Genomic DNA, 27,854 nt, shown 5'->3' on the forward strand with positions numbered 1-27,854 from the left:
AAAATTTTTTGTAAGGATGGGGTCTCACTATGTTGCCAGGGCTGGTCTCAAACTCCTGGGTTCAAGCAATCCCCATGTCTCAGCCTCCCAAAGTGCTGGGATTACAGGTGAGCCACTGCACCCTTCCCAGCCTACAATTTCTTAAGTGGACTATTTAACTCATTTATTTTTTAACTTCTCTTATTTCTTGGTGAATAGAGTAAAAGCTGTAAATATAGCTTTAGAGCAGACCTCTAAAGTCTGTTTTAGCTCAGTTGCATGCACTTTGATAGGTATAGTCATTAAGTTCTAAGTATCTTTTAATTTTCTTTATTATTTTCATCAGTTTGATCATGATGTGGTTGGGTGTGGAATTTTTGGAGTTTATCTTTTTTGGGATTCACAGAGTTTCTTGAACCTGTAAGTTTATGTCTTTTGCCAAATTTGGAGAATTTTCTGTCATTATTCCTTCAAATACTTTCTTTTCATTAATTTTTTTTACACTTAATTAATTATTATTATAATTTTTTAAGAGACAGAGTCTCGAGAGAGTGGAACGTCAGGCTTCTGAGCGGTAACCTTTGTTGGGCTAACGATGAAAAAGAATTAAATATGGGTGATGTTGAGAAAGGCAAGAGGATTTTTATTCAGAAGTGTTCCCAATGTCACACTGTGGAAAAGGGAGGCAAGCACAAGACTGGGCCTAATCTCCATGGTATCTTTGGGCGGAAGACAGGTCAGGCCTCTGGATTCACTTACACTGAAGCCAATAAGAACAAAGGCATCATTTGGGGAGAGGATACACTGATGGAATATTTGGAGAATCCCAAGAAGTATATCCCTGGAACAAAAATGATCTTTGTCGGCATTAAGAAGAAGGGAGAAAGGGAAGACTTAATAGCTTATCTCAAAAAAGCTACTAATGAGTAATAATTGACCACTACCTTATTTATTATGAAACAAATGTCTCATGACTTTTTTATGTGTACCATACTTTAATAGATCTCATACACCAGAATTTACATCATGAATGACTGACAGAATATTTTGTTGGGCAGTCCTGATTTAAAACTAAGACTGGCTTGTGGTTAAATGAATATGTTCAGTTTTTGGATTTTAATAGTAATTCCAATTTAGTAAATTCTATCACTGTTTACCCCTTCTAAAGATATGATTAGACTTCGTTAGTAATGTTAAACTTTTCGCAAAGATGGTGAGTGCCATCTTCAAACTTACTGGAGATTGGTTTTATATTTAGATTTATATAACTGGTTATGTGAATATATTTAAATATAGGGGAAATTCCTTCACTGTCTCAGAACCAAGCAAGATTCACCTGTGTTTTGTGTTCATTTGCTTCTTAAAGGCAAGGGTTGAAGATAAATGGACAGCAATGGCTATATTTTTGGCCTTAACTATGCCAATCTAATTAGAATTCCTTGTATTTAAAATGGTTCCTTTTACTTATTGAAAGGCATTTTGTGTGATTTATGTGTAATATCAAAAATTATTTGACACTTCACACATTTTATAGATGATCTATAAGGTCACGTGCTTTTAAAATAGTAGCCAATTAAACTTCACTCTTGGATTCTTTACAATCTAAGTCGAACTAAGTTATAATTTAGGATTGTCTTTAAACAGCCATTCAGAAACGAAACTGTACAACTGCTGTGTATTTGTGATTGGGAATGGTGCTTTTGCCAACTTAAAAAGATTAAAGTAGAGGAGATATACACAAATTTAAAAATGATGTGTGATCATAAGACTTAAGATAATTAAAAAGAAAACCACAGATCATGAAAAAAAAAAAAAAAAAGACAGTCTCACTATGTTGCCTACGCTGTCTTTGAACTCCTGGGCTCAAGCAGTTCTCCTGCCTAGGCCTCCCAAAGTGCTAGGATTACAGGCATGAGCCACTGTGCCTGGCTATTTTTTCTGCACTACATTTTTTTTCCTCTCCTTCTGAGACTCTGAAAATGTGAATACTAGATCTTTTTATATTGCCACACAGTACCCTGAGATTGTTTGTCTTTTCCTTCGATTTTTATTCTCTTTTGTTCAGACTAGACAATTTGTATTCATCTATCTTCAAATTCAATGACTTTCCTCTGTCATCTCCATTCCAGTTATTAATCCATTCAGTGAATTTCTAAAATTTCAATTATTGTAGTGTTTTTTCATTCTAAACTTTCCATTGAGTCCCTTTTTTATGTCTTCTATTTCTCTGCTGAGACTTTCTGTCTTTCCATTCGCTTCAAAGGGGTTCATACTTATTTCTTGGAGCCTAGTTATAATAGTTGCCTTAAAGTCTTTGGTTGGGAGGAGGCTGAGGCAGGAGAATTGCCTGAACCCAGGAGGCGGAGGTTGCAGTGAGCCGAGATCGCGCCATTGCACTCCAGCATGGGTAACGAGCGAAACTCCGTCTCAAAAAAAAAAAAAGTCTTTGGTTGGGTCAGGCATGGTGGTTCATGCCTGTAATCCTAACACTTTGGGAGACCAAGGTGGGAGGATCACTTGAGGTCAGGAGTTCAAGACCAACCTGGTCAACATAGTGAGGCCCCATTTCTTTTTTTAAAAAAAAAAAAGTATTTTGTAATTCGAACATCTGTGTCATCTTGGGATTGTTATCTGTTGTTTTGTCCTTCATAAAATGTTGAAATCTTCCTGGCTCTTCAAATGTCAAGGAATTTTTGTTGCATCTGGGACTTTTTTTTTTCTGAGACGGAGTTTTGCTCTGGTTTCCCAGACTGGAGTGCAGTGGCACGATCTCGGCTCACCACAAACTCTGCCTCCCAGGTTCAAGCTATTCAGCCTCAGCCTCCCAAGTAGCTGGAATTACAGGCATGCCCTACCATGCCCAGCTAATTTTGTATTTTTAGTAGAGATAGGGATTTCTCCATGTTGGTCAGGCTGGTCTCGAACTCCTGACCTCAGGTGATCCACCCGCCTCAGCCTCCCAAAGTGCTGAGATTACAGGCATGAGCCACTGGACCCCGCTGGGACATTTTGAATATTATGTTATGTGATTCTGGGTCTTACTTAAATTCTATGGAGAAGATTAATTTTTTTAAAAATCAGACAATCGATTGTTGTATGTATTCCATTCAGGATTTTTACTTGCATTCAGTAGGAAAGGTAGAGGAAAGTGTGCTTACTCCAGCTTGATCTGAATCAAAACCTTCTTGATTAATTTTATTAATATCAAAATTAAAATTATATTCAGTAAAAATGCCACATAGACAAAGCTAATAGGTAGATAACAAAATAGGAGGTGATATTTGTAATGTTTAAAACCAACAGACAGATTAATATATAGAATGTACAGAACAATTCTGCTGCTGACTATATAGCCAATTAAAATTTTCAAACAGGCATATAAAGGGAGGCAGGGAGGGGCAAAAAGGAAGAGGAAGATAGGAATAAAAAGATGGAGGAGACTGAAGAGGAGAAGAAGAAAGTATATTGATTCTACCTCTGCTCAATGATTTTTTTGTATTTTTATAAATATTTGTTAATAATAATAAACTGAGAAAATTATATTAAGATATAAGAGAATATATCACTGGGCGTGGTGGCTCACACCTGTAATCCTAGCACTTTGGGAGGCCGAAGTGGGCAGATCTCTTGAGCTCAGGAGTTCGAGACCAGCCTGGGCAACGTGGCAAAACCCTGTCTCTTGTCTGGGAGCCATGCCCCACACCTGTAATGCCAGCACTTTGGGAGGCCGAGGTGGGCGGATCACTTGAGACCAGGAATCCCAGCTACCTGGGGGACTGTGGTGGGAAGATTGCTTGAGCCCAGAAGGTTGAGGCTGCAGTGAGCAGAAATTGTGCCACTGCATTCCAGTCTGAGTGACAAAGTGAGACCCTGTCTGGAAAAAAAGAGAGAGAGAGAGTATATCTATTTAATATTCTCGGTTCGCGCCATTGCACTCCAGCCTGGGTAACAAGAACGAAACTCCGTCTCAAAAAAAAAAAAAATTTCAGTTTATTTTGAAAAAATCAAGAAATAAAGACTTAGAACAAGGCTGGGCATGGTGGTTCACGCCTGTAATTCCAGCATTTTGGGAGGCCAAGGTGGGAGGATCACCTGAGGTCAGGAGTTCGAGACCACCCTGATCAACATGGAGAAACCCCGTCTCTACTGAAAATACAAAATTAGCAGGGCATAGTGGCATGCACCTGTAATCCCAGCTACCTGGGAGGCTGAGGCAGGAGAATTACTTGAACCCAGAAGGTGGAGGTTGTGGTGATCCAAGGTCGTGCTATTGCACCACAGCCTGGCAACAAGAGAAAAACTCCGTCTCAAAAAAGAAAAAAAAAGACTCAGAACAAATATTGGAGCCTTTGAATCTTTTCTATTGAGTTTCTAAACATCCTGGATTCATGCATTTACATTCATAGTATATTTACATAAACACAGGACTTGGTCCTATAATAGAACTAGAGTAACCTATTGTATAACAAATTCTTAGAAAATTAAGACTAGTACCTCAAGCCATATTATTGCACAACAGCATTTTTATTTTTAAAATAATACAGTATTACTAGTGAGAGTAGAAAAAGAGGAAAGCCCTCTAGGGACTTGATCAAAGATTCTGAGGATGCTGAATAGTGATTATTCTGCGATTGACTTCCTGATCATCAGCAATAACAAAAGAGCTATGTTTTATAATAATATAGACTCACTATGTGCCACACAGAGTTTAAGCACCTTATATGTACATGATTTAGCCCTTACATATCATGCCTATGGAATAGGTACTATTATGAGCCCTTCCACCTATGAGAAGAGTCAAGCCTGGAAAGATTAAATAGCTAGCTTAAGGTAGAATCAGGATTTGAAGTCAGCCAGTATAGCTCCAGAGCCTGCATGATTATCTACTAGGAGAGGAGTAACTCCACCCCCTTTTTCTGCTTTCTGCTGAGAAATGCTTCTTGTTAGAGAAAAACATAAGCTTCACTTTCTTGGAGTTTTTTTTTTTTTTTCTTCCATTTTGCTAATGATGTACAATTTAGTGCAGCACATTTTAATTTCATAAAAATGCCAAGTTGGTCAACTTTAATTCTGTTTATTAAGATTGATTTTCCAGAAGAGCTCATCCTCTTCTTGCCATGTACTGTGGTTAATAAATCTGCTTTCAAACTTTTTTTTAAGACAGGATCTTGCTCTGTTGCCCAGAGCAATCTTGGGTGCTTTGGGCGCTCTGGGTGCTCTGGAGTTCAGTGGTGCAGTCTTGGCTCACTGCAGCCTCAACCTTCCAGGCTTAAGTGAATCTCTCAGCTCAGTCTCCCAAGAAGCTGGGACCACAAGCACGCACCACCACGCCTGGCTAATTTTTGTATTTTTTTGTAGAGACCGGGTTTCGCCATGTTGCCCACGCTGATGTTGGTCTCCTGGGCTCAAGCAATCCTCTTGCCTCAGCCTCCCAAAGTGCTGAAATTACAGGCATGAATCACCCTGCTCCTCAAACTTTCGTTAGGTAAATATTAGTGGAGGATACAGATAGATGTAAACTCAGATCAAAATCTACCCTGGTAGGTTTGGGCTTAGCAGACCTAGACTGAAAGCTAAGCATTGTCATTATTTCTTTTCCTTTTGTATTATTCAAGGTGAACTCAATTAAATTTATATATACATTACTCCGGGTCATCCCTATTGGTCTCAGTGTTCCTCTATGTTTTTCACACTCTCAAGCAATAGCAGTCTTTTTTTTTTAAAGTAGACCACAAAATACTCCTTTCCTAAGAGATCATTTTGGTGAAATGCCTACTAGGTTTTCTCCTGTAAAATCCCTATGAAAACGTAGAACTACCCCCTAATAAAGAGCTACACTACAGAGAGAGAAACCTAAATACTGAATCTCATTATCAGAAATCATTTGTAGATTATTTTTCATCCCTCAGGTATTTAAAGGCCTGTTGTTTGCTATTACCCTGAAAAGTGACCGTACTTATGTAAGTCTGATATCCCAAGGTAAAAACATCCTTCTTGTGACCTGCAGCTTCTCATCATTAGGCCTAAAACATGGCACATAGGAGGTGTTTTAGTCCTTTAGTCCTCTAATACGTCCTTTAGTCCTCTAATTAGTGTTTCCTATCCCAGAGTGCCTTATGTTTAAACATCTGACTCAAAGGTTTAATTACAAAGATTACAGTGCTAGAAAACTATGGGACAGTAGACCCAGCTCCCTCTTCACCCTTTTTGTTTGGAAACTACTCCTTCCCTCTACACACAGAGCACATGGAAGCTGCCATGTTTTTAGACTCCGATCTGTCGACTATGGTGAATATTTTTCAGCAGTGTGTCATTTATTCAAGCTGGGCAATCAGAGACTTTCTTCAGGATTTAAAAATTTGTGATAAGAAAGTGTGTGAGTTAGCCTTTGTCTGGTGGTGAAAGCTGTAAAATGTGAATTTATGAGAGTCGATGACTCGTTTGCTGCCCCATGAAGTGTGTAGTATTCAGGGAGAGAAGATGCAATTGACACACAAATGTCAGAGAAGGAGACAGAGACCAAGTCCTGGGACACTCAAGCCCCCAGTTCCAGCTGTGTCTAAATTCCATTCTTAGCATTCCTACGTTCCCCGGATTCCACTTCTAAACTTTACTGAGTTTGCTCACCATTGTATTAATACAGCTAGAATATAACATAGAGCCCAGCAATTCAAATATGCCAGATTAGACTGATAGATCTATGCCTATATATTTATTTCCATTTCTATATATATATATATCTGTCGAATGAATACTGAATATCATGAGTTAACCCAGTAATTACAATAAATTCCCTTTTTAAATCTAAAATGCATTTCTCTCACTTTTAACAGAGTTCTAACCTCCACAGTAACCTAAAGCAACTACTGCAAACCCCATTAATTTTTTTTTTTTGCCAAGACAGGGTCTTACTCTGTCACCCAGGCTGGAGTGCAGTGGTATGAGTAGCTGGAACTAGAGGCACATGCCACCAGCCCAGCTAATTTTTTCCTTTTTTTTTCTTTCTTTTTTTTTATTTTTAAAAGATGGGGTTTCAGCATGTTGCCCAGGCTGGTCTTGACCTCCTAGGCTCAAACAATCTACCCACCTTGGCCTCCCAAAGTGCTGGTATTATAGGCATAAGCCATCGCACCCAGCTGCAAACATTAACTAAAAACCTGTTTTATTTTTCTGAATTGGAGGAAAACAATGGAACGTCAAAGTGTCCTGGAAATGTGGGGAATTACATGCTGAAATGAAGACTTGAGTCTGGGAGGATGTGGATGTCTATTCCTAGAACTGCCCCTCCCTCAATCCTTCCAAGTACAAAGACCATGGTAAAAATTTCACTCAGCACCCTGCTATAGGGCAGAGCCCTCCTCCCAGAAGCTCATAAGTCACATTTTTCAGGGTAATAATGGAAATACGTCAACTCTATCCAAACATGGTTTATTATTACATGGATTTAGAACAAATCGCACTCCCACAAGCCAATATTATGTAAGCCAGGCTAGATTGTAAAGAATATGATTATTCATTCAACAAATATTAAGCACCTAGTATGTGCCAAGCACTGGGCCAACACTAGAAATATACCAGTGCACAAGAATATCTAGGTCCCAGCTCTCATGGAGTTTGCATTCTAGCAGGAAGACAAACAATAAGCAATGAACATGTAGTTATAACTTATTTTTTTAATTTATTAATTATACTTTAAGTTCTGGCATACATGTGCAGAATGTGCAGGTTTGTTACGTAGGTATACACGTGTCATAGTGGTTTGCTGCATCCATCACCAGGTCATCTACATTAGGTATTTCTCCTAATGCTATCCCTCCCCAGTGCCCCTACTCCCTGCTATCCCTCTCCTAGCCCTCCACCCCCTGACAGGCCCCGGTGTGTGATGTTCCCCTCCCTGTGTCCATGTGTTCTTATTGTTCAACAACCACTTATGAGTGAGAACATGTGGTGTTTGGTTTTCTGTTCTTGTGTTAGTTTGTTGAGAATAATGATTTCCAGCTTCATCCATGTCCCTGCAAAGGACATGAACTCATCCTTTTTTTATGTCTGCATAGTATTCCATGGTATATATGTGCCACATTTTCTTTATCCAATCTATGCACACATATGTTTATTGTGGCACTGTTCACAACAGCCAAGACTTATAACTTAAAAAAGTGCAATGACGTCAACAGAGCTGTCTGATAAAGAAAACCTGTGTGTGAAAAAAAAAAAAGAAAGAAAGAAAAAAGAAAACCTGTATGTGTTTGTTGACAGGTGACATACTTCAAACTAGGTGATCAAGCAAGACTTCTCTGGGATGGGGACATTTAAGCTAAGACCTGAAGGATAAGAAAGAGTGAGCCATGTGAAAAGCAATGTTAAGAGGGGAAAGAAGTTCAAAGGGCTGAGCTGGAAAGAGTTTGCAGTGCTGTAGCTATTGTGATGAGTAAGAGAAGTGGTAAGAGATGAAGCTGGAGTGGTAAGCAATGGCCAGGTCTTGCAGGGATGTCTAGACGTGGTAAAAGGTGTATTTGCTGTGCGATGGAATACCACTGAAAAGTTTTAAGCAAGAAAGGGATATTTGGAAAAGATCATTTTGGCTTTAAGGTGAATAATGGATTCAGGCAGAGGCAGAGAGGTGCTGAGAAGGGATGTGGAGAGCGTCGTTAGAGGTGTTGCAGAAGTGATGAGAGATGATAGTGAGGTTTTGGCAGGGGAGATAGAAGCTGATGGGTGAATTAGAGACATATTATGAACTGGGGATTTCCAATAATCCAGGGGAAGATTGATGTCATTGTAGATTATTTAGGCCAGCAATTCCCAAATCTTGATAGCTAGCTGACAGAATCATCTAGGGAGCTATCAAAAACAGATGACTGAACCCTGTCCCTAAAGCTGAGGATTCAGCAGCCTGGAGTAGAGCCTAAGAGTCTGTACTCTCCATGAGCCCTTGAGAGATTCTGATACACAGACACACAGCCAGGATTGAAATAAACATGGATTTTTGTCATTATTCCAGGTCAGCTTTATTTCTACACCCCAGAAGATCTAGGCTAACTCTTTACATCACCCAGTCAGCATGTGTTAGGAGTGTAGACTAATCTCAAAGCAGTAACACCACTTCAAGCAGCAACAGCGGAGCTAGACATAGTGGTGCACGCCTGTAATTCCAGCTACCTGGGAGGTCAAAGCTTCAGTGAGCCATAATCATGCCACTGTACTCCAACCTAGGCAACAGAGCAAGATCCTGTCTCAAAATAAAAAAAGGAAAAAGAAAAAAAGAAAAAAAAAAGGAAGCAGCAGCAATGAGTGTCCCAGATTCTAACTTTCCGATAAGTAAATTCAAGCCCCTACAGTATATTTAACTTTACACAGAAGGACCGCTGGGGGAAAATGAGATCTCATATTCAATTGACTTATCTAACTAACCTTGTATGGGATACTTAACTTTGTTAAAATTATGTGGTTTTGCCGGGCACAGTGGCTCACACCTGTAATCCCAGCACTTTGGGAGGCCGAGGCAGGTGGATCACGAGGTCAAGAGATCAAGACCATCCTGGTCAACATGGTGAAACCCCGTCTCTACTAAAAATACAAAAAATTAGCTGGGCATGGTGCCGCGTGCCTGTAATCCCAGCTACTCAGGAGGCTGAGGCAGGAGAACTGCTTGAACCCAGGAGGCGGAGGTTGCGGTGAGCCGAGATCGCGCCATTGCACTCCAGCCTGGGTAACAAGAGCGAAACTCTGTCTCAAAAAAAAAAAAAAAAGTATGTGGTTTTGTCTTTTTGTAAAAGGCAGAATAGTACACATACAAGAATCTTTGATAATCCAGGTCCTCCTGAACTTCAGGATTATCTTTGTTAATATAGTCTGGAACTGAAATTGATGAGTTGGCCTGAAACAGTAGGCTCCCAAAGGCAGAAGCCAAAAGAAGGGGGGCATCAGTGTCCCCACTTTCTAGGATCTCCAATAGTCTTCCCCTGAATGAGCCACCACAAATAAATATCTATGCCACATAAAAACAATGTATCTGTGCCTGCTAAGGAAAAGAGTTTCAATCTAGTCCACATAAACATACAGTCTAGATAAATGAATTCCCTAATCTCCCCTGTTGCTGCCCCCAAAATCTCTTTTATAGGAATTCCGGAAACATCACTGACTCCAGGAAGGATCTAGCACCAGTCCAAATCCTCTTCTATATATATCAGCATAAACCTAAAATTACTAGTTTTATTCTGTCTCCAGCCAAGATAGAGTAATAGGGACCATGTATACCCTCCCACCTGTAACAACCAAAAATTGGACAAAATATATGCAAAAATAGATTTCAAGACACTAGACACCAGGCAATGAAAGCCAATGAGCCCCGATAGATGGGAAATAATCAAGGTGAAACCTAATGATTGCCCCAGTTTCCCGCCTTGAAAAAAGTCTCCAGGGCACAGTGTAGAGAGGAGGGAGTGATACATACTGATTGTGATAGTGGTTTCATGGGGAGATATATATGATAAAACATATATGTACTACAGTTTACTATGTGTCAGTCATACCTCAATAAAGCTCTTACAACAAAATTCTACAAATAGAGCTTCTTTCCTGGAGCTGCTGGCTTTCATGCCTGCTAAAATGGAAATCCCACCAAAGGAGTAACCATTTTAAATCTGTATTATTAAATTATCACAGTGTGCCCAGGGCAGTGGCTCATGCCTATAATTCCAGCGCTTTGAAAGTCTGAGGTGGGCAGATTATAAGACCAGGAGTTTGAGACCAGCCTGACAAACATGATGAAACCCCATCTTTACTAAAAATACAAAAAAAAATTAGCCAGGCGTAGTGGCAGGGGCCTATAATCACAGCTACTCAGAAGGCTATGGCAGGAGAATTTCTTGAACCCGAGAGGCAGAGGTTGTGGTAAGCCAAGATTGTGCCACTGCACTCCAGCCTGAGCAACAGATAGACTGTCTCAAAAAAAAGGAAAAAAAGAAAGAAAGAAATTATCACAATGTAGTGTCAGTAAAAACCCAAACATAAAATTTACGGGGAGAGCAAGGATGCTTGCTAGGTGGTATGGTTTGAATATTTGTCCGCTCCAAAACTTATGTTGAAATTTAATCCCCAGTAAGGTGCAATTGAGAGGTGGGGCCTTTAAGAGGTGATTGGGTCCTGAGGGCTCTGCCTCATAAATAGGTTAATCAATTCATGGATAAGTAGGTTAATGTGTTAATGTGTTATTGTGGAAATGGAACTGGCTTTTTAAGAAGAGGAAGACAGACTTGAGCTTGCATGTTCAGTCCTCTTGCCATGTGATGTCCTGCGAAGCCTAGGAACTCTGCTAAGTGTCCCCACCAGCAGGAAGGCTCTCAGCAGATACAACTCCTTGACCTTGGCCTTCTCAACCTTCATAACTGTAAGAAATACATTCTTTTCCTTATAAATTAGCCAGTTTCAGATATTCTGTTATATGCAACATAAAACAGACTAAGATACTAGGAAAGGCTATAGAGAAGACAGCACAGAGAAGGGAGAAAGAGCACAGAATGGGAGAAATGGAAACAAATCTTGACCATTGGACAAGTGTGTTGAGAACTGGAAGTAGCCAGGGTAGTCCCATGAAAATGCATGGTGACCATGGCACGTGTTTACCTATGCAGCGAATCTGCACATCCTGCCCATGTATCTCAGAGCTTAACATGAGTAAAATTTAAAAAAAAGAAAATGTGAGCTGGTGTTTTTTAGTTGCCACAATAAATGGGGAGTAATACTGGCACTTAGTGGTCAAAAGCCAGGTTAGCTGAAGTTTCACAATGGTGGCACCATTCTTCACAAGCACAAATGATACCATACAAAATGCCAGTCGCACCCCTTGAAAAATATGGTGAAAGGAATTCAGCTTGCTGTTGGTCCCTTCTCCAATGCCAGCATTAAAAAGGGGTCTCAATGTGCATTTTAAGCAATGGTTTGCAATGCTTTAGTAAGTTGTTTTTTGTTTTTTTTTTTTGAAACAGAGTCTCACTCTGTTGCCCAGGCTGGAGTGCAGTGGTGCCCTGCAACCTATGTCTCCCGGGTTCAAGCAATTCTCTGCCTCAGCCTCCCGGGTAGCTCAGATTATAGGCGCCCGCCACCGTGCCTGGCTATTTTTGTATTTTTAGTAGAGGCAAGGTTTCACCATCTTAGCCAGGCTGATCTTGAATTCCTGACCTCATGAGTCACCTGCTCTGGCCTCCTAAAGTGCTGGAATTACAAGTATGAGCCACCGTGCCCTGCCTAGTAAGTTTTTTTTTTATGTTTAGCTTCAAATATGATCAGAACCAACCTTCAAAGCCTTGAGAACTCTGACAGGAACATAGGAACACTATAGCTAACTCCTTAATCTTGAACTTAAGAACCTTTAAGAAAATTAGTTACTGTCCAACAATTATCTTATCTGGAATAATTGGCCATAAGGTCAAAATTCTACAAAGCAAATTGGTAATGTGTTTAGGAAAAAGAAACTTCCTAAAGTTTTTTTTTTTTTTTTTGTAAGAAAAGAATAATAATAATGAAAATTAAGTTTAAAAGAGATCTCATAGGTCCTCTTGTTCACATTGTGAGAGAGGGTGAGAATGACGGAAAGTGCAGTGAGGAAAGACCCCCGCCCCGCCCCCAGCAAGCTAAGCAATGCACCATGACCCACCATGAGTTTGTGAATATCCCCAGTTAGGATTTCACTTTTTCTCCACAGCATTTTGCAATGCTTTTCTAATCTGGATATTTCCCCTTGCTATGAACTGTCTTTCAAGGATCCAATTCATATTAATTTTCTCTATGCCTCTATATCTCTTGACTGGCAGCTCCTAGAATCCTACACTCCCCTGTTCCTTCTAATATCTAAATAGAGAAAGTGTGTAACACTATTACACTTTAACTTATACAACTTAAGAAACTCCTTTTTTTTTTTTTGTCCAGGCGCAGTGGCTTATACCTATAATCCCAACACTTTGGGAGGCTGAGGTGGGCAACTCACTTGAGGTCAGGGGTTCAAGACCAGCCTGGCCAACATGCCAAAGCCTTGTCTTTACTAAAAATACAAAAAATTAGACAGGTGTGATGGTGGGCACCTGTAATCACAGCTACTTGGGAGGCTGAAGCAGGAAAATTGCTTGAACCTGGGAGGCAGATGTTTCAGTGAGCAGAGATCACACCACTGTACTCCAGCCTGGGTGACAGAACGAGACTCAGTCTCAAAAAAAAAAAAATAGAAACTCCTTTTTGTTCTTTTTAAATTTACCCAGGCTTCTTTCCCACCTTCCAGACTAAAATTTCAACTGCCAGATGAACTTTTCCACCAGATGAGGCCCACTAGGATCTCAGGCTTAATCTGTTTAAACCAGTACATGGGTGTGATCCCTTCTGACATCCTTATTTCTTTGAAGGGCATCATTATTCATCACTCCAGCTGGAAACCACAGTAGCTTCTCTTTCCATCTCTCCTATTTCAATCAAATGTTAGTATTGTGGATTCTGCCTATGAAGTGCCTCTTCCATCTGTCCCTTTTTCTTTATTCTTGCTACCACTAGCCCAGTTCACATTCTAATGACTTTCCACCAGTCTCTGGTCTTTCCCCACTTCAATCCATTTTAAGCACAACCGCTGGATTATTTTTCTGTAGTAATGCTTTTATATCATTCTCTTGGTCAAAACTTTCAATAGTTTTCTCATATCCTGTGAAATTAAATGTAAAGTCTTCATATGGACTTTTAAGACCCTCCAAAGGATGGACTCAATTTCACTTTCAGGTCCTATTTCAATCACATGGGGCTAACACATGCTCTATTTCTTTCCTGCCTGGATCTCCTTTTCCACTGTTCCTCCAACGGCAGTGTCCCCATCTCCATGCGCCCTATTCCTTTACCAGCTGTCACCTGGCATCTTGACTTCTCCCCACAACTGAATATAATCTGTCCCCTCCGTAAGTCTCTTTGCAAATTGCTCAGACATTCAGGACACTTAGCATGTGGACTGTATATTTTCTTTATCTGTGCAAACGCTGTATATTTTGGTTAGAATCGGCTTCTCAAGGACAGGATCTATGACTTACTCATCTTTGTATCCATCATAGGACCTAACATAGTGCCCTACACAGAACCAGAGGTCAACAGACGTTTTTGAATTTAATTTTAGTGATTTATCTATATTGTGACATCTATATATTCAGTAATATATAGAAAATTAGAAATCTTATTTAACTGATTTGAATTGAGAAAAAGTTCTCTCAAAAATACCTTCTTCATTATTGCACATATGAGATTAATAGTACTTAGTCCAAAGCCATTAGTAGAGAAAAAACATTAAGAAAAACAAGTTGTAATGTAAAAATGTTTTGGTTAGCAAGTTAAACACATATTCCAAACAACAATCTCACCTGGGAGGAGATTCATTCAGACTTCTGGGCTCTTTGCTTCTCCAAAAGGCAGGGCCATTCTTTTCTTCCTTGACTTAAAAAAAAATTGTCATTTGGTCATTAATTAAATAATTTGAGATTATGAAGAAGACCTAGTCACATGATTGAATGTTCATAAATCCTCACAAAAATTGTAAGTCCAAAATTGTAAGTTGGGTAGCATGATGGAGCAAAAAGAACTTTGGCCTTGACATGAACATGTCCTCGACCAAGCACAGTGGCTCACACTTGTAATCCCAATATTTTAGGCTGAGGTGGGAGTTCAAGAGTTCAAGACCAGCCTGGGCAACATAGTGAGATGTTATCTCTACAAAAAATAGAAATATTAGCTGAGTGTGGTCGTGTGCACCTGTAGTCCCAGCTACTTGTGGGGCTAAGGATGGAGGATTGCTTGAACCTAGGTGGTTGAGGCTGCAGTGAGCTATGATCATACCACTGCACTCTAGTCTGGGTAACAGAGCAAGACCCTGTCTCAAAAATAAATAATAAAAATAAAATTTAAAAAGTAGGGCCTTTTGGGGAGTGATTAAGTCACTAGGACTCTGCCCTCATAAATGGGATTAGTACCCTTATAAAAGGTTGGAGGGAGTGCCCTAGTCCTTCTGCCTCTCCCACCATGTGAGGACATAACATTTGTTCCTTCTGCCATGTGAGGATGCAGGAAGAAGTTGCCATTTCTGAAGTAGAGAGCAGCCCTCACCAGACACTGAGTCTTTTGGTGACTGGATCTTGGACTTCCAGCCTCAAGAACTGTGAGAAACAAATTTTTGTTTTTATAAACTACCTACTCTAAGGTATTTTGTTATAGCAGCAGGTGCAGGATAAGACAGTGGTCTGCTGTTATTCTGTCTTTCCAGGCTCTCCCTTTTTTCACTTGAGGCCAGGAGTTCAAGACCAGCCTGGCCAACATGATGCAACCCTGTCTCAACTAAAAACACAAAAATAGCCAGGCATGGTAGCTCAGGCCTGTAGTTGGAGCTACTCAGGAGGCTGAGGCAGGAGAATCACTTGAACCCTGGAAGTGGAGGTTGCAGTGACCCAAGATTGAGCCGCTGAACTTCAGCCTAGGCAAAAGAGTGAGACTCTGTCTCAAAAAAAAAAAAATTTCAGTGGCCCTCATTGCATGAGTGAGTTCCTTCCAAAGTCTTAGGAGAGACCCTAAAAATGTGTTCACATGACCAAATATTTTTATGAGAATTGCAAAGAGAATAATCCACCTTCTCAGCCATAACTATTTAAGACCACAAGCTCTTCTTCCTACTTCAATTATCCTTCTGTCTCACTTCCTCTCTTGACAGTGGTTGTAGGCACTTTGTATTTGTGATTTCTTCTGTCCTGATTTTTTGTAGTGCTGCGGGCATTGTATTTGTAGGGAACTACCCTATATCACCCTCATGTTCGGTACCCCCGTGTTCAGTGGTGAAAAGATAGATTAAGAGAGAAAGTGGGACCAGGGGGCCATTGCTTTATTACTTTAGAGGATACAGTGAAGGCCCTGAGCTCTCATCATCCACCCTATTTATTGATTACAATCACTTTGATCTATAGGGTAGGGGTGGAGTGATGGTGGAGTGAATTAGCGAGCCAGAAGTGAATCAGTGAGCCAGAACTGGTGTGGCAACCTAAGGATTGATAACAGTGGCAGTCTGGGAGTTTCACAAAACAAGAACATGGTTATTTTTAGCTGATTATCTATGTACAGCTGAGGGAACATAGGCCTTACAAGGAGTCTACAAGTCTGGCTATGTCATAGTGCTACGAAGGGGTTTTACATCCTTGAGCACAATGATTATGGTAACAGAGCCCAGGTCACCCTGCACCAGAACATGAGGCATGGAGAGGCCATGCTCCTCAGAGGCCTCCTGCAGCCTTCCACAGTTTGTTGTTCCTTGTTTATGTGTTACTCATAACCAATTTATGGAGGCACCCTGTAAGTCCTTTCTCCTTTGCTGCTTTTCCCAACAGTATTTGTACAATGTAAAACAGACATCTTAACTATTTCAAGTTGTGCTCTACAAATTGTATGAGTTTTAGTCCCTGTAAAACCTAGATCCGCTCCTGCCCTAGCCATGGCTGATAGGTCTAGAGGTGGACTGCTGACCCAGTCTGGGTCAATCAATGTCTTGCCCTGGATTTGTGACATTAGTTCTTTTGTTTTGTTTTGTTTTTTTCTTTTTTTATTCTTTGTGACATTAGTTCTTGAGAGACAGGGCTAGAAGTCTTTGGAGCTGGCTGGACTCAGCTGGAGGTTCTGGCCAGGCTGCTCAGGTGCCAAAACAGGCCCCTGGCTTTCTGTTTTCCCACTATTTGCCTCTTTTGTTTCCCTTTTGATTCCCTAAGAGACTCCAAAATCTTCCAACAAATTCCCCTTGACATTAAGATAGGCAGAATCAGTTTTTTCTATTTGCGAGTTAAGAAACTCTAAGACAGGGCCAGGCATGGTGGCTCACGCCTGTAATCCAAGCACTTTGGAGGCCAAGGTGGGCGGATCACCTGAAGTCGGGAGTTCAAGAAACTTTAAGATCCCAACTATCACAATCACTTGTAAAAGTAGGCATTTCACAAATAATGGTACTAAATGTGATGTAAATAATGCCTTTGCATATTGCTGGAATTAAATGGAAGCACTTATGACTCATCAATCAGACAGGTTTGAGCCTATCTCCTGCTTCAGATCACAAATTACAGAATGTCTAGGAGGTAAACCACTGGAATCTGGTGATGTAGTAATACCAACCCAGGGAGCACGCAGCTTGGAGGAGAGCAGGAAATATAGAGCATGACACTGCTGGCATGCTGGAAAAGAGGACAAGATCACCAAGGCTTATCTATTAGGATGCTGGAGTTACCTGCACAATCATCCTGTAACAGTCTTAAATTGTCTCTTAAACTTAATTCAGTCCAGATTCACTAACCAAACTTGAATTCTCTCTTTTTTGTGTGAGGTCATTAGAAAGTTGAGAAAAAATAACTTTAGTGTCCACATCCCTGCCTCTTTCTCTGTTTGCTTTATTTTATTATTTATTATTATTATTATTTTTTGAGACAGAGTCTCTGTCTGTCACCCAGGCTGCAGCACAGTGGCACAATCTCGGCTCACTACTGCCTCTACCTCCTGGGGTCAAATGATCCTCCCGTCTCAGCCTCCTGAGTAGCTGAGATTACAGGCATGCGCCACCACACCTGGCTAATTTTTGTATTTTTAATAGAGACAGGTTTTCACCACGTTGACCAGGCTGGTCTCAAACTCCTGACCTCAAGTGATCTGCCCACCTTGGCCTCCCAACATGCTGGGATTCCAAGTGTGAGCCACCATGCCCGGCCTATGTTACCTTTAAATTTCACTTTGTAACCATGGTCTGGAGAATCAGGATCATCTGTACTCTCCACTCAGAAATAAAGTACAGTTCAATCTGTTTCTGCATTTGGGGGAAAGTGTGGTCTCCTAGACACCAAGGACCATAGTCTGGCAGGTGTAAGGGAATGATGACAAGAGAGCCTGAGTGCAGAGTCATTGGCTGCTGAATTCTCTAGTGTGCATGTAGCAGTTGACACACTTCTTCAGTGGTTTGGGTATAAATTCCTTCAGTCATTTAGCACAATGCACATCTCATGGAATACTTGGTGGTACTGGCCAGCTGAGGAACATTTTTTAGAAGGGACACTACAAAAGTAATATATCTGCTTTCTCTATTCCAAGAGGTTCAATTATATTCATATAGTCCCATTCCTGTGGGGAAGATTGTCAAGCTTCTATATGTAAAAACTATCATGAAACCTGAGAAACTCATCAGTTTCTTGTGCTTTTACTTTTGCCCTACATCATCGGTTTTATAAAATATCTAGGTTTTACATTTATTTTTAAAAATTATACACACACAGTCGTCTCTCAGTATCTACGGGAAATTGGTTCTAGGATCTCCCTTGGAAACCAACATCTGAGTATACTTAAGTGCCTGATAGAAAATGGCATAGTATTTTCATACAACCTATGCATATCCTCCCATATACTTCAAATAATCTCTAGATTATTTATAATACTAAATACAACAAAATGTCATGTAACTAGTTATACTGTATTGTTTAGGGAATAATGACAAGAAAAAACTCTGTACATATACAGCACAGATTTAGTTTTTTTTTTAGTATGATTTCAATCTTCTGTTGGCTGAATCTATTAATGTGGAACTCACGAATATGGAAAGCCAATATTCACTGCGACTCTAGAATAACAGAAAAGACCTTAAAGGCTTTCATGATATGACTAAACTTTGGTTCAGTTTAGATTTCATTAAATTATGTTTCACTTTGGTTGGGGAATTCGTCTATTTAATTTTATGCCAATATTTCAAAATATACACTGAATCCTTTAAGGTCTTTTCTGTTTTTCTAGAGCTGCAGCGAATATTTGAAAACATTAGTTACCTGTGTCTATTTAAATTTAAATTTAATTTAAATTCAGTTATTCAGCAACACTAGCCACATTTGAAAAGCCCAATGGCCACAGGTAGCCAAATGGCTACTGTATTTAGACATGAGTAGACAAGATACAGAACATTGCCATCATTGCCAAAAATTCTGTTGGGTAATGCTGTTCTAGAATGTACCTGAAACTGAAGTTAATAACCCAAGCCATTCAAGAGCTTTTGTGACCAGACATGGTGGCTCACACCTGTAATCCCAGCACTTTGGGAGGCTGAGGTGGGTGGATCACCTGAGGTCAGCAGTTTGAGACCAGTCTGGCCAACATGGTGAAACCCCATCTCTACTAAAACTACAAAAATTACCTGGGCATGATGGTGGGCACCTGTAATCCCAGCTACTCAGGAGACTAAGGCAGGGAGAATTTCTTGAACCTGGGAGGCAGAGAGATCATGCCAGTGCACCCCAGCCTGGGTGACAGAGTGAGACTTCATCTCAAAAAAAAAAAAAAGATGTTTGCCACTAATACAGTTCACTCCTGTCACTCTTTTCCCATCTGCATTGTTCACTTAGAGTTTAATAACCATCCTCTTTCATCTAAATGTAAAAAGTACAATTCAGGCAGGGCATGGTGGCTCACACCTGTAATCCAAGCACTTCAGGAGACTGAGGCAGGAGGATTGCTTGAGGCCAGAAGTTTGAGATCAACCTTGGAAATTCAAAGTGCTAATTGTGGCCCATATAAGAACATATGTATACTAAAGAGAAAAGCATCTTTTCCTCCATATATTCAGAAAAGTTGGATCTAATTAAGAATCCTGTTAAAAGTGTGATCATTTTAACTCAGTATTTTTACTAGAAATGATTTCCATTGTTGAGCTTCCTTTGTTCAGATAACAGAATTGATTGGATCATGGGCAATTGTATCATATGATAAAAATATCCCCTAGGCTTTTACCCAAGAGGTTTGGAGTTAGTCCTAATAATTATTTAACTGCTCAGTAGTTATTGTGTGCTGCTGCTCTAGGCATGACATCATCATTACTAACATATTAAAGAGTCCAGCAATGACTATTGTCAAATAGATGGTCGGGTAGGTTTGGGCCTGTCTCTTGCTTTAGGACACATATGGCGGAATGTCTCTGAGGTGAACCACTAGGTCCTATCCTAGATATATAGCAATACCTGACTCAGGGAACAAGCCGCTGGAAGGAGAACAGAAAGCACAGCATCACTGTTGGCATAATGGAAAATGGGAGTGTTTTCTATCTTGTAATGTAGCTGGGGCTCCTTGTGACAGTGGCAGTTTTGTAAAGCCCCCATACCCAAGTGTCAGATGGTACCTTTGGGAATGAAAGTAGAGAACAGGTGTTCTCTACTCACAGGCAAGTGTTATTCTATGAATAGCCCTGCACATAAGCACAGGACAAACTCTTCACTAATTTTAATATCACTTGCAAAGTTTCTAGGAATTAAACAGTCCTGTTTTACTACATTATTTTCATATGTGTTTTTATTTTCCTGTACACATTGAAGGAAAAAAAAAGCCAAGAATAATTATGCTTATGGACAAGGATAAATATGCATTTAAGGCAACCAACACCAGTTAGATACCCTAATTAGTGTGACAGGAGACCTAGTGAGCAACCAGGGATTTGATAAACCTGCTAATTACAACTTCTACAAACAGTTTCCATGCCACAGTGTGTCAGCATGGAAAGGTGCTCATCCATGAAAGTGTACAAACACCACACAGTTTTCTCACACATCGTAACTCTAAGTCTGACTTGGAATAAGGTCTAGTGGATGTTGAGTGAGCTGAATGGTCTGGTCTAGCCACACAAGCTGGATGCCAGAAGTAGAAGAGCCTATCCAGCTCTATGGATCTTCATCCTTCTCTTTTCCTTCTATGCTAAAGATTCAGTCTTAAGGGCTGACTCCATTAAATCAGCCACCCCAGCTGTGTACCCTGCCCTGCCCACCTTATTTCATGTAACACAACAACTCTGTGAAGCTAGTAATGGGGATGAGCAAACTGAGACTCACAAAGGTTAAGTGACTTGCTGAAGGTCACACATCCAGGAAATGTGAGAAACAGGATTCAAACCTGGGCTTAGTGAAATGCAAAGTCCATGTTCTTTTTCTATGCTTTTCACCAACTCCCAATTACAGGGACAGATACCTTAAAAGGCTCAAATATCAATATGTCTATATAGATATAGATATACAGATATGTCTCACTTCTGACACCAATATGTGAATTTGTTTTTCCTTTCACCCAAAGCCAATTCTCTAAAATGCTCTAGATACTAACTGAGAGTACTACAATTCAATTCCATTCTGCATTCACTACTTGGCATTAGCACAGACTGCCCTTGCCACAGGTTAAGGATTCAGTCCCACAAGACTGCTGTAACTTCAGATGCCAGTTGCAACTCCCAGGTTTCCACATGTATTTCTGAATAAACGACTTATAAATCAGGGGATCCCCATGAAGTGAATCAGAACATGCCACCCAAAATATGCCACTTTGGCATATTGATTATTTTGACCTGAAGGTGCTTGAGAGACAGCAGATGTAGGAAGGGCTCTCTGATCTACACCTTTCAACCTTAAAACAGGACATAGACCATGCACAGTGGCTCAGTACACCTATAATCCCAGCACTTTGGAAGGCTGAAGCAGGCAGATGACTTGAGGCCAGCAGTTTGAAACCAGCTTGGCCAACATGGCGAAAACCCCATATCTACTAAAAATACAAAAATCAGCCAGGTGTGGTGGTGCATGCCTGTAATCTCAGTATTGAGGAGCTGAGGCACAAGAATTACTTGAACCTGAGAGGTGGAGGTTGCCGTGTGTTGAGATCATGCCACTGCACCCCAGCCTGGGTGAAAAAGCAAAATTTTGTCTTAAAAATAATAATAATAATAAAACAGGACATTCATTTCCCATGATAAAGGCAATCTATTTGCATCAGGAAGAGGAGAACATTCTCATCAACAGAAGTGAGGCATGGACACTGAGATGAATCTGCACAAATACTAAAATAAATCTTATCTTCCATTAATTTTCACTACACATTTCCTAGTCATTTTCCCCCAGTTCACTATGCATAGGCCAAGACCCTTTGCCTTATCTTGTTATAGCTGTACAATTTATCATCTTTTGTTAACATAGTATATAAGCTCTCAGGCCTGTCTGCTTCTTTGGGTCTTCATTTCACTCTTATGAAGTTTCCCTTGCCGTGTAAAAATGTTAACATCAAATAAAATGTGTATGCTTATCTCCTGTTAACCTGTCTTTTCTCAGTTTAATCCTCAGGCACAGTCACAAAACCTAAGAAGGTAGGGGAAAAGACTTTCCTCCCCTTTGCCACAAGCCCCTCCTCAGGTTTGATAGTTTGCAAAAACAGCTCTTAGAACTCAGGAAAGTGCTTCACTTACGATTACCAGTTTATTATAGAGGTTTATAATAAGGAATAACCAAACAGAAGAGATACGTTAAGCAAGTGCAAAGCCTCCATGCCCTCTCTTGGTACACCACTGTCCTAAGAACTTAATGTGGTCACCAACTTGGGAGCTCTCCAAACCCCATCATTTAAGGGTTTTTTTGGGGGGGGGTTTTGCTTGTTTGTTTGTTTTTCAGACAAGGTCTTGCTATGTCACCCAGGCTGGAGTGCAGTGGTATGATCATAGCTCACTATAGCATTGACCTCCCAGGCTCAAGTGATTCTCCCACCTCAGCCTCCTGAGTAGCTGAAACTACAGGCATGCACCACCACACCCAGGTAATTTTCGTATTTTTTGAAGAAACGTGGTTTTGCTGCATTTCCCAGGCTGGTCTCAAACTCCTGCACTCAAGCTATTGTCCCCACTTAGCCCTTCAAAGTGCGGAGATTACAAGTGTGAGCCACCACACCTGTATTAGTCAGGATTCTCTAGAGAGACAGAATTAATGGAATATATATATGTATAAAGGGGAGTTTATTAAGTATTAACTCACATGATCCCAAGACAGGGTCTTGCTAGTGGATCACTAGGAATGATGGTGAGTGGTGCCACTTCCATTTCACCCCTTAATTCCTGGACCCACGAATCCTGACTATGGGAGAAACAGTAACCTATATTAGATGCTGATTCAGAGTGTACATGGCCTTCTGGAGAACTTTGCCCCAGCCCTGAAAAGTATTGACACCTAGTTGGTGTTGTAATTGTGACTTCAAAAGGCCATTTCACCATTCTATCAATCCAGCTGCTTCAGGATGATGGAGAACATGGTAAGACCAGTGAATCCCATGAGCATGAGCCCACTGTCACACTTCTTTACCCATAAAATGAGTGCCTTGGTCAGAGGTGATGCTGTGTGGAATACCATGATGGTGGATAAGGCATTCCGTGAGTCCACAGATGGTAGTCTTGGCAGAAGCATTGCATGCAGCATAGGCAAACCCACATCCAGAGTAAGTGTCTCTTTCAATGAGACACTTACCTCTGCCCTTTCCATGATGGAAGAGGCTTAATATAATCAACCTGCCACCAGGTAGCTGGCTGATTACCCCGAGGAAGGGTGCCATATCGAGGGCTCAGTGTTGGTCTCTGCTGTGGGCAAATTGAGCCCTCAGCAGTAGCCACAGTCAGATCAGCCTTGGTGAGTGGAAGTCCATGTTTCTGAGCCCATGAGTAACCTCCATCCCTGCCACCATGGCCACTCGTTCATGGGCCCATTGGGTGATGACAGGAGTAGCTGGAGAAAGAGGCTTAGTGGTGTCCACAGAATGGATCATCCTATCCACTTGATTATCAAAATCCTCCTCCGCTGAGGTCACCCATTGGTGAGAACTCACCTGGGATACAAATATCTTCACAGTTTTTGACCACATAGAGGGATCTATCTACATACCTCTTCCCTAAATTTTTTTGTCACCAATTTTCCAATAATGTTTCTTCTGGAAGCTTCTGGAAGTCCCTGACTATCCACCAAACCATTGGCTGCAGCCCATGAATCAGTATACAATTGTACATCTGGCCATTTCTCCTTCCATGCAAAGTGTACAACCAGGTGCACTGCTCGAAATTCTGCCCACTGGGAAGATTTCCCCTCACCACTGTCCTTCAGGGATGTCCTGCTAATTTTTTTGTATTTTTAGTAGAGATGGGGTTTCAAAATGTTGGTCAGGCTGGTCTTGAACTCCTGACCTCATGATCCACCCACCTTGGACTCCCAAAGTGCTGGGATTACAGGTGTGAGCCACCGTGCCTGGCCCTAGTTACATTTTTTTAAATCAATATTTAGGGAACATAGTTCTTTCTTGTCTTTCCTTTCTTTCCTTTCCTTCCTTCTTTCTACATACCCTTATTCATGGCAAAGTGTGCCCAGACACGGTGCTGCTAATAATGGATTAGTCAGCTCATCTTCAGTGTAAGCAACACTATCAGTTTTATCTTGTAAGGAAACATCTTTTTTATGTTATTCTGATAGATGCAGGAGGAAGATAAGGGAACCTGTTCAGGGCCTTGTCTGGACATGCCTGCAATGGACTGAAGGCCTGCCTGTGCACTGGGAGAGTAGGGCGGAGCCACCTCTGAAATCACAGCTTGTGCAGGAGGGATGAGCCTGACCTCATCTGATGACATAGGACTCCTTGGGAAAAGCAGAAAAGGTGCCACAAATTCCATTTTGGGAGACTCCTCTGTTTTCCTCATGAAACCCCAAGGATTAGAAGCAGGTAGATCCCTCTCAAAATCTGTTTTTGTCTTCAAGCCATACCTGTTCACTAGGCCCTAGAAGCTACATTCTTTTGTAGCATTACCCTTAAAGGGCTCCACCCAGAGGCCAATAATCCAATTAGAAGATTGGTGAATGAAAATCTTATAGCTACTGGATCTTCTTCTGCCTGTCTGTCTAGTTATATATGTTTTATGTGTGTGATGTCTAAAATAGAGCTCTTATTGACTTAAAGAAGGATAAGCACTTAGATCAAATATGTTTTAAAGGGAAGATAAAAGCTGTGGTACCTTTTAGTTCACATAACTTTAATCTTTGAGGGATAAGAACAGCCTTAAAGATTATTGGTAAAATGCAGATGTTATCAATATGTAAATTTTTGCCTAGTGTTAAAGGATTGTTTTGAGGCGGGGTGTGGTGGCTCACGCCTGTAATCCCAGCACTTTGGGAGGCCAAGGTAGGCAAATCACAATGTCAGGAGTTCAAAACCAGCCTGGCCAACATGGTGAAACCCCATCTCTACAGACAAAAAAAATGGATGGGGGGCCCACATGCCCACTGGGAGAGTAGGGTAGAGCCACCAGGAATTAGAGCCTTATGCAGGGAGGATGAGCCTGGCCTCTTCAGCTCTTGTGTGTGATGTACTGATAATCAGTCTATGAGGTGGGAGCCAGTTAGCCAGACCCCTTTTTTTTTTTCACTGAGAGCTTTCTTTTAATAAATCCCACTCTCTTTACTTTTCATGAATCCACATCTTTTTTTTTCTTTTTTTTTTTTTTTTTTGAGACAGAGTCTTGCTCTGTCACCAGGCTGGAGTGCAGTGGCACAGTCTCGGCTCACTGCAACCTCTGCCTCCTGGGTTCAAGCAATTCTTCCACCTCAGTCTCCCGAGTAGCTGGGACCACAGGTGCATGCCACCACACCCAGCTAATTTTTGTATTTTTAGAAGAGACAGGGTTTCACCATGCTGGCCAGGCTGGTCTTGAACTCCTGATCTCAGGTGATCTGCCCGCCTCGGCCTCCCAAAGTGCTGAGATTACAGGCATGAGTCACCACATCTGGCCTGAATCCACATCTTTCAATGTGTCCACATGCATAAATTTTCCTGGCTGTGTGATAAGAACCTGGATATTACCTGAACTAGGGAGCAAAATAATCCTGCGTCAATTTTAAGAATTATGTTATGTGCCTTTTTTTTGGTCTTAGATCCAGACATAGACTGGAAGTACCTACCTTTCTTGTTAGCTTTAGTATGATGAAATGGAAATAGGAATTTCTTGACACCTTTTGACTTTTTGCACTCTTTTTTCAAAACAGTTGAAGAATAGATGATACGAATGTGTTGGCTGATTTCTCTATCTGATGCACTCAAAAATTCTGGGTAATCATCAATCTGGAAAAAAAATTAATTCACCTTATTGAAGACAAATACAACTGTTTACCTATTTTGGTGTAATAAATCCCCCAAAGCCAAGGATAAGTGTGTGTGTGTGTGTGTGTGTGTGTGTGTGTGTGTATTTGAAAACAGAGTCTTGACCTGTCACCCAGGCTGGAGTGCACTGGCATGATCTCGGCTAATTGCAATCTCCGCCTCCTGGGTTCAAGTGATTCTCCTACCTCAGCCTCCTGAGTAGCTATGATTACAGGCATGAGCCACCACACCTGGCTAATTTTTGTATTTTTAGTAGAGTCAGGGTTTCACCATGTTGGCCAGGCTGGTCTCGAACTCCTGACCTCAGGTGATCCACCCGCCTCAGCCTCCCAAAGTGCTGGAATTACAGACAGGAGCCACTGCACCTGGCCCAAGGGCAAGTTTAAACTGAGTTTTGTTTGTTTGTTTTTGTTTTTTTCCCTTCATTTTCTCCACTGGGACATCTTCCTTTTCTTGTTGTTAGGTTTCCCAATTATTTCTCTATTTGTTTTAGTACTTTCTAAAATGTGCTCAGCAACAGAACCCAAGAAACTATTTACACTATAGAATTGCTATATAAATAGCAACAGCATTTTGTTACAGTATTTGTCAAAATGAGGAAGGAGACCTTTAATCACCCTTAAGCATTTAAGACCACCTCCCCCTTGACTTCCACATTGCATTTCAATAGGGGAAGTAAAGGCTGGCAGACCAGGCACCACCTTTAATCACCCTCCTATAGATCACAGACATGGTATGGAGGAATCTTTCTGGAAGGCATTGTTTTTACTTAAACACAATCAAACCCCCACCTAAGTCACTGTACCCCACCTACTCCACGACCCAGGACTGTTTCACATGTAAATTCTAGAGTAGTAAGCGTAAGACCCTTTCACATGTAAATTCTAGAGCTGTAAACCCAAGAGGCTTTCACCTGTAATATCTAGAATTGTGAGCCTTTATAAAGGCAGAGATTTCATTTGTTAGACAAGCTTGGCTGTTAGGCAACTATGCTATCTTGCTCCGAGCCAAATAAATCACCTCTTCCTTCCCAGTGCTGTGTTAGAGAGGTCTGTTTCCCTCTGGCACTCTTGCTTCAAAAATATATCCCTCTCCACTTCCATTTTATTTTATTTATTTTTTTGAGACAGAGTCTCCTTCTGTCGCCCAGGCTGGGGTGCAGTGGCACAATCTCTGCTCACTGCAATCTCTGCCTCCTGGGTTCAAGCAATTCTTGTGCCTCAGCCTCCTGAGTAGCTGGGATTACAGGTACCTGCCATTATGCCCAGCTAATTTTTGTATTTTTGTAGAGATGGGGTTTCACTATGTTGAACATTCTGGTCTTAAACTCCTGACCTCAGGTGTTCTGCCTGCCTTGGGCTCCCAAAGTGCTGGGATTATAGGCAGGAGCCACTGTGCCCAGTCTAATTCCATTTTTAAAATAAGTTTTTCATAAAGGTCTCAAAAATGTATAATTAATTGATTTTACACTAAGATTTTTCTATGAAGGAGACTATGTCCATTTATAGGTAACAGTCTACAGAGATTCTGTGAAGGCAAACATCTAGGTTTGAACTATTGGAAATGTTCTCTCCAACATGCTCTGTTCTCTATTCTTGATTAAAAAGGGAAAAGGTCTCAATAAATAAATAGGACATTTAAATCTTCTCCGTAACAGCCTACTTCGCTTTCTATAACAAGCAGCAGTAGTATTTGATTGAAAAGCTAAGAGTGAGACAGGCTGAGGCAGGGGAATCACTAGAGCCCAGGAGTTTGCGTCTATAGTGTGCTATGATCTGTGCAGTGCACTTCTCTGTGAATAACCACTATAACCTAGTCTGGGCAACATAGCAAGACCCCATCTCTTTTTGAAAAGGTGAGAGTAGGCTGGGTGT

At 41.0% G+C, this 27,854-nt stretch overlaps 3 protein-coding genes across 5 annotated transcripts in view; 2 read left to right on the forward strand and 1 right to left on the reverse strand.

Moving 5' to 3' along the window:
• The window catches only part of LOC135275399 (cytochrome c-like), a 29,307-nt gene extending 27,509 nt beyond the window's left edge, over positions 1-1,798 (forward strand). Inside the window, exon 3 of the mRNA XM_064377300.1 lies at positions 513-1,798. Within this exon, the coding sequence (XP_064233370.1) occupies positions 592-909 (318 nt within the window). The 5' untranslated portion in view covers positions 513-591 and the 3' untranslated portion in view covers positions 910-1,798. The remainder of the gene's footprint in view (positions 1-512) is intronic.
• The window catches only part of CUNH12orf56 (chromosome unknown C12orf56 homolog), a 101,948-nt gene that overhangs the window by 49,932 nt on the left and 24,162 nt on the right, over positions 1-27,854 (reverse strand). For both annotated transcript variants that reach the window (XM_021670235.2, XM_021670234.2), the window contains exons 2-3: positions 25,782-25,941; positions 14,364-14,436 (exon numbers count right to left, since the gene is read on the reverse strand). In XM_021670235.2, the coding sequence (XP_021525910.2) occupies positions 14,364-14,436; positions 25,782-25,941 (233 nt within the window). The remainder of the gene's footprint in view (positions 1-14,363; positions 14,437-25,781; positions 25,942-27,854) is intronic.
• Positions 1-27,854, forward strand: part of XPOT (exportin for tRNA) — a 134,455-nt gene that overhangs the window by 27,525 nt on the left and 79,076 nt on the right. The gene's annotated exons all lie outside the window — the stretch shown is intronic.

Source organism: Aotus nancymaae, unplaced genomic scaffold (genome assembly GCF_030222135.1).
Source record: "Aotus nancymaae isolate 86718 unplaced genomic scaffold, 86718_ANA_hifiasm-v0.15.2.pri h1tg000016l, whole genome shotgun sequence".
Lineage (NCBI taxonomy): Eukaryota > Metazoa > Chordata > Mammalia > Primates > Aotidae > Aotus > Aotus nancymaae.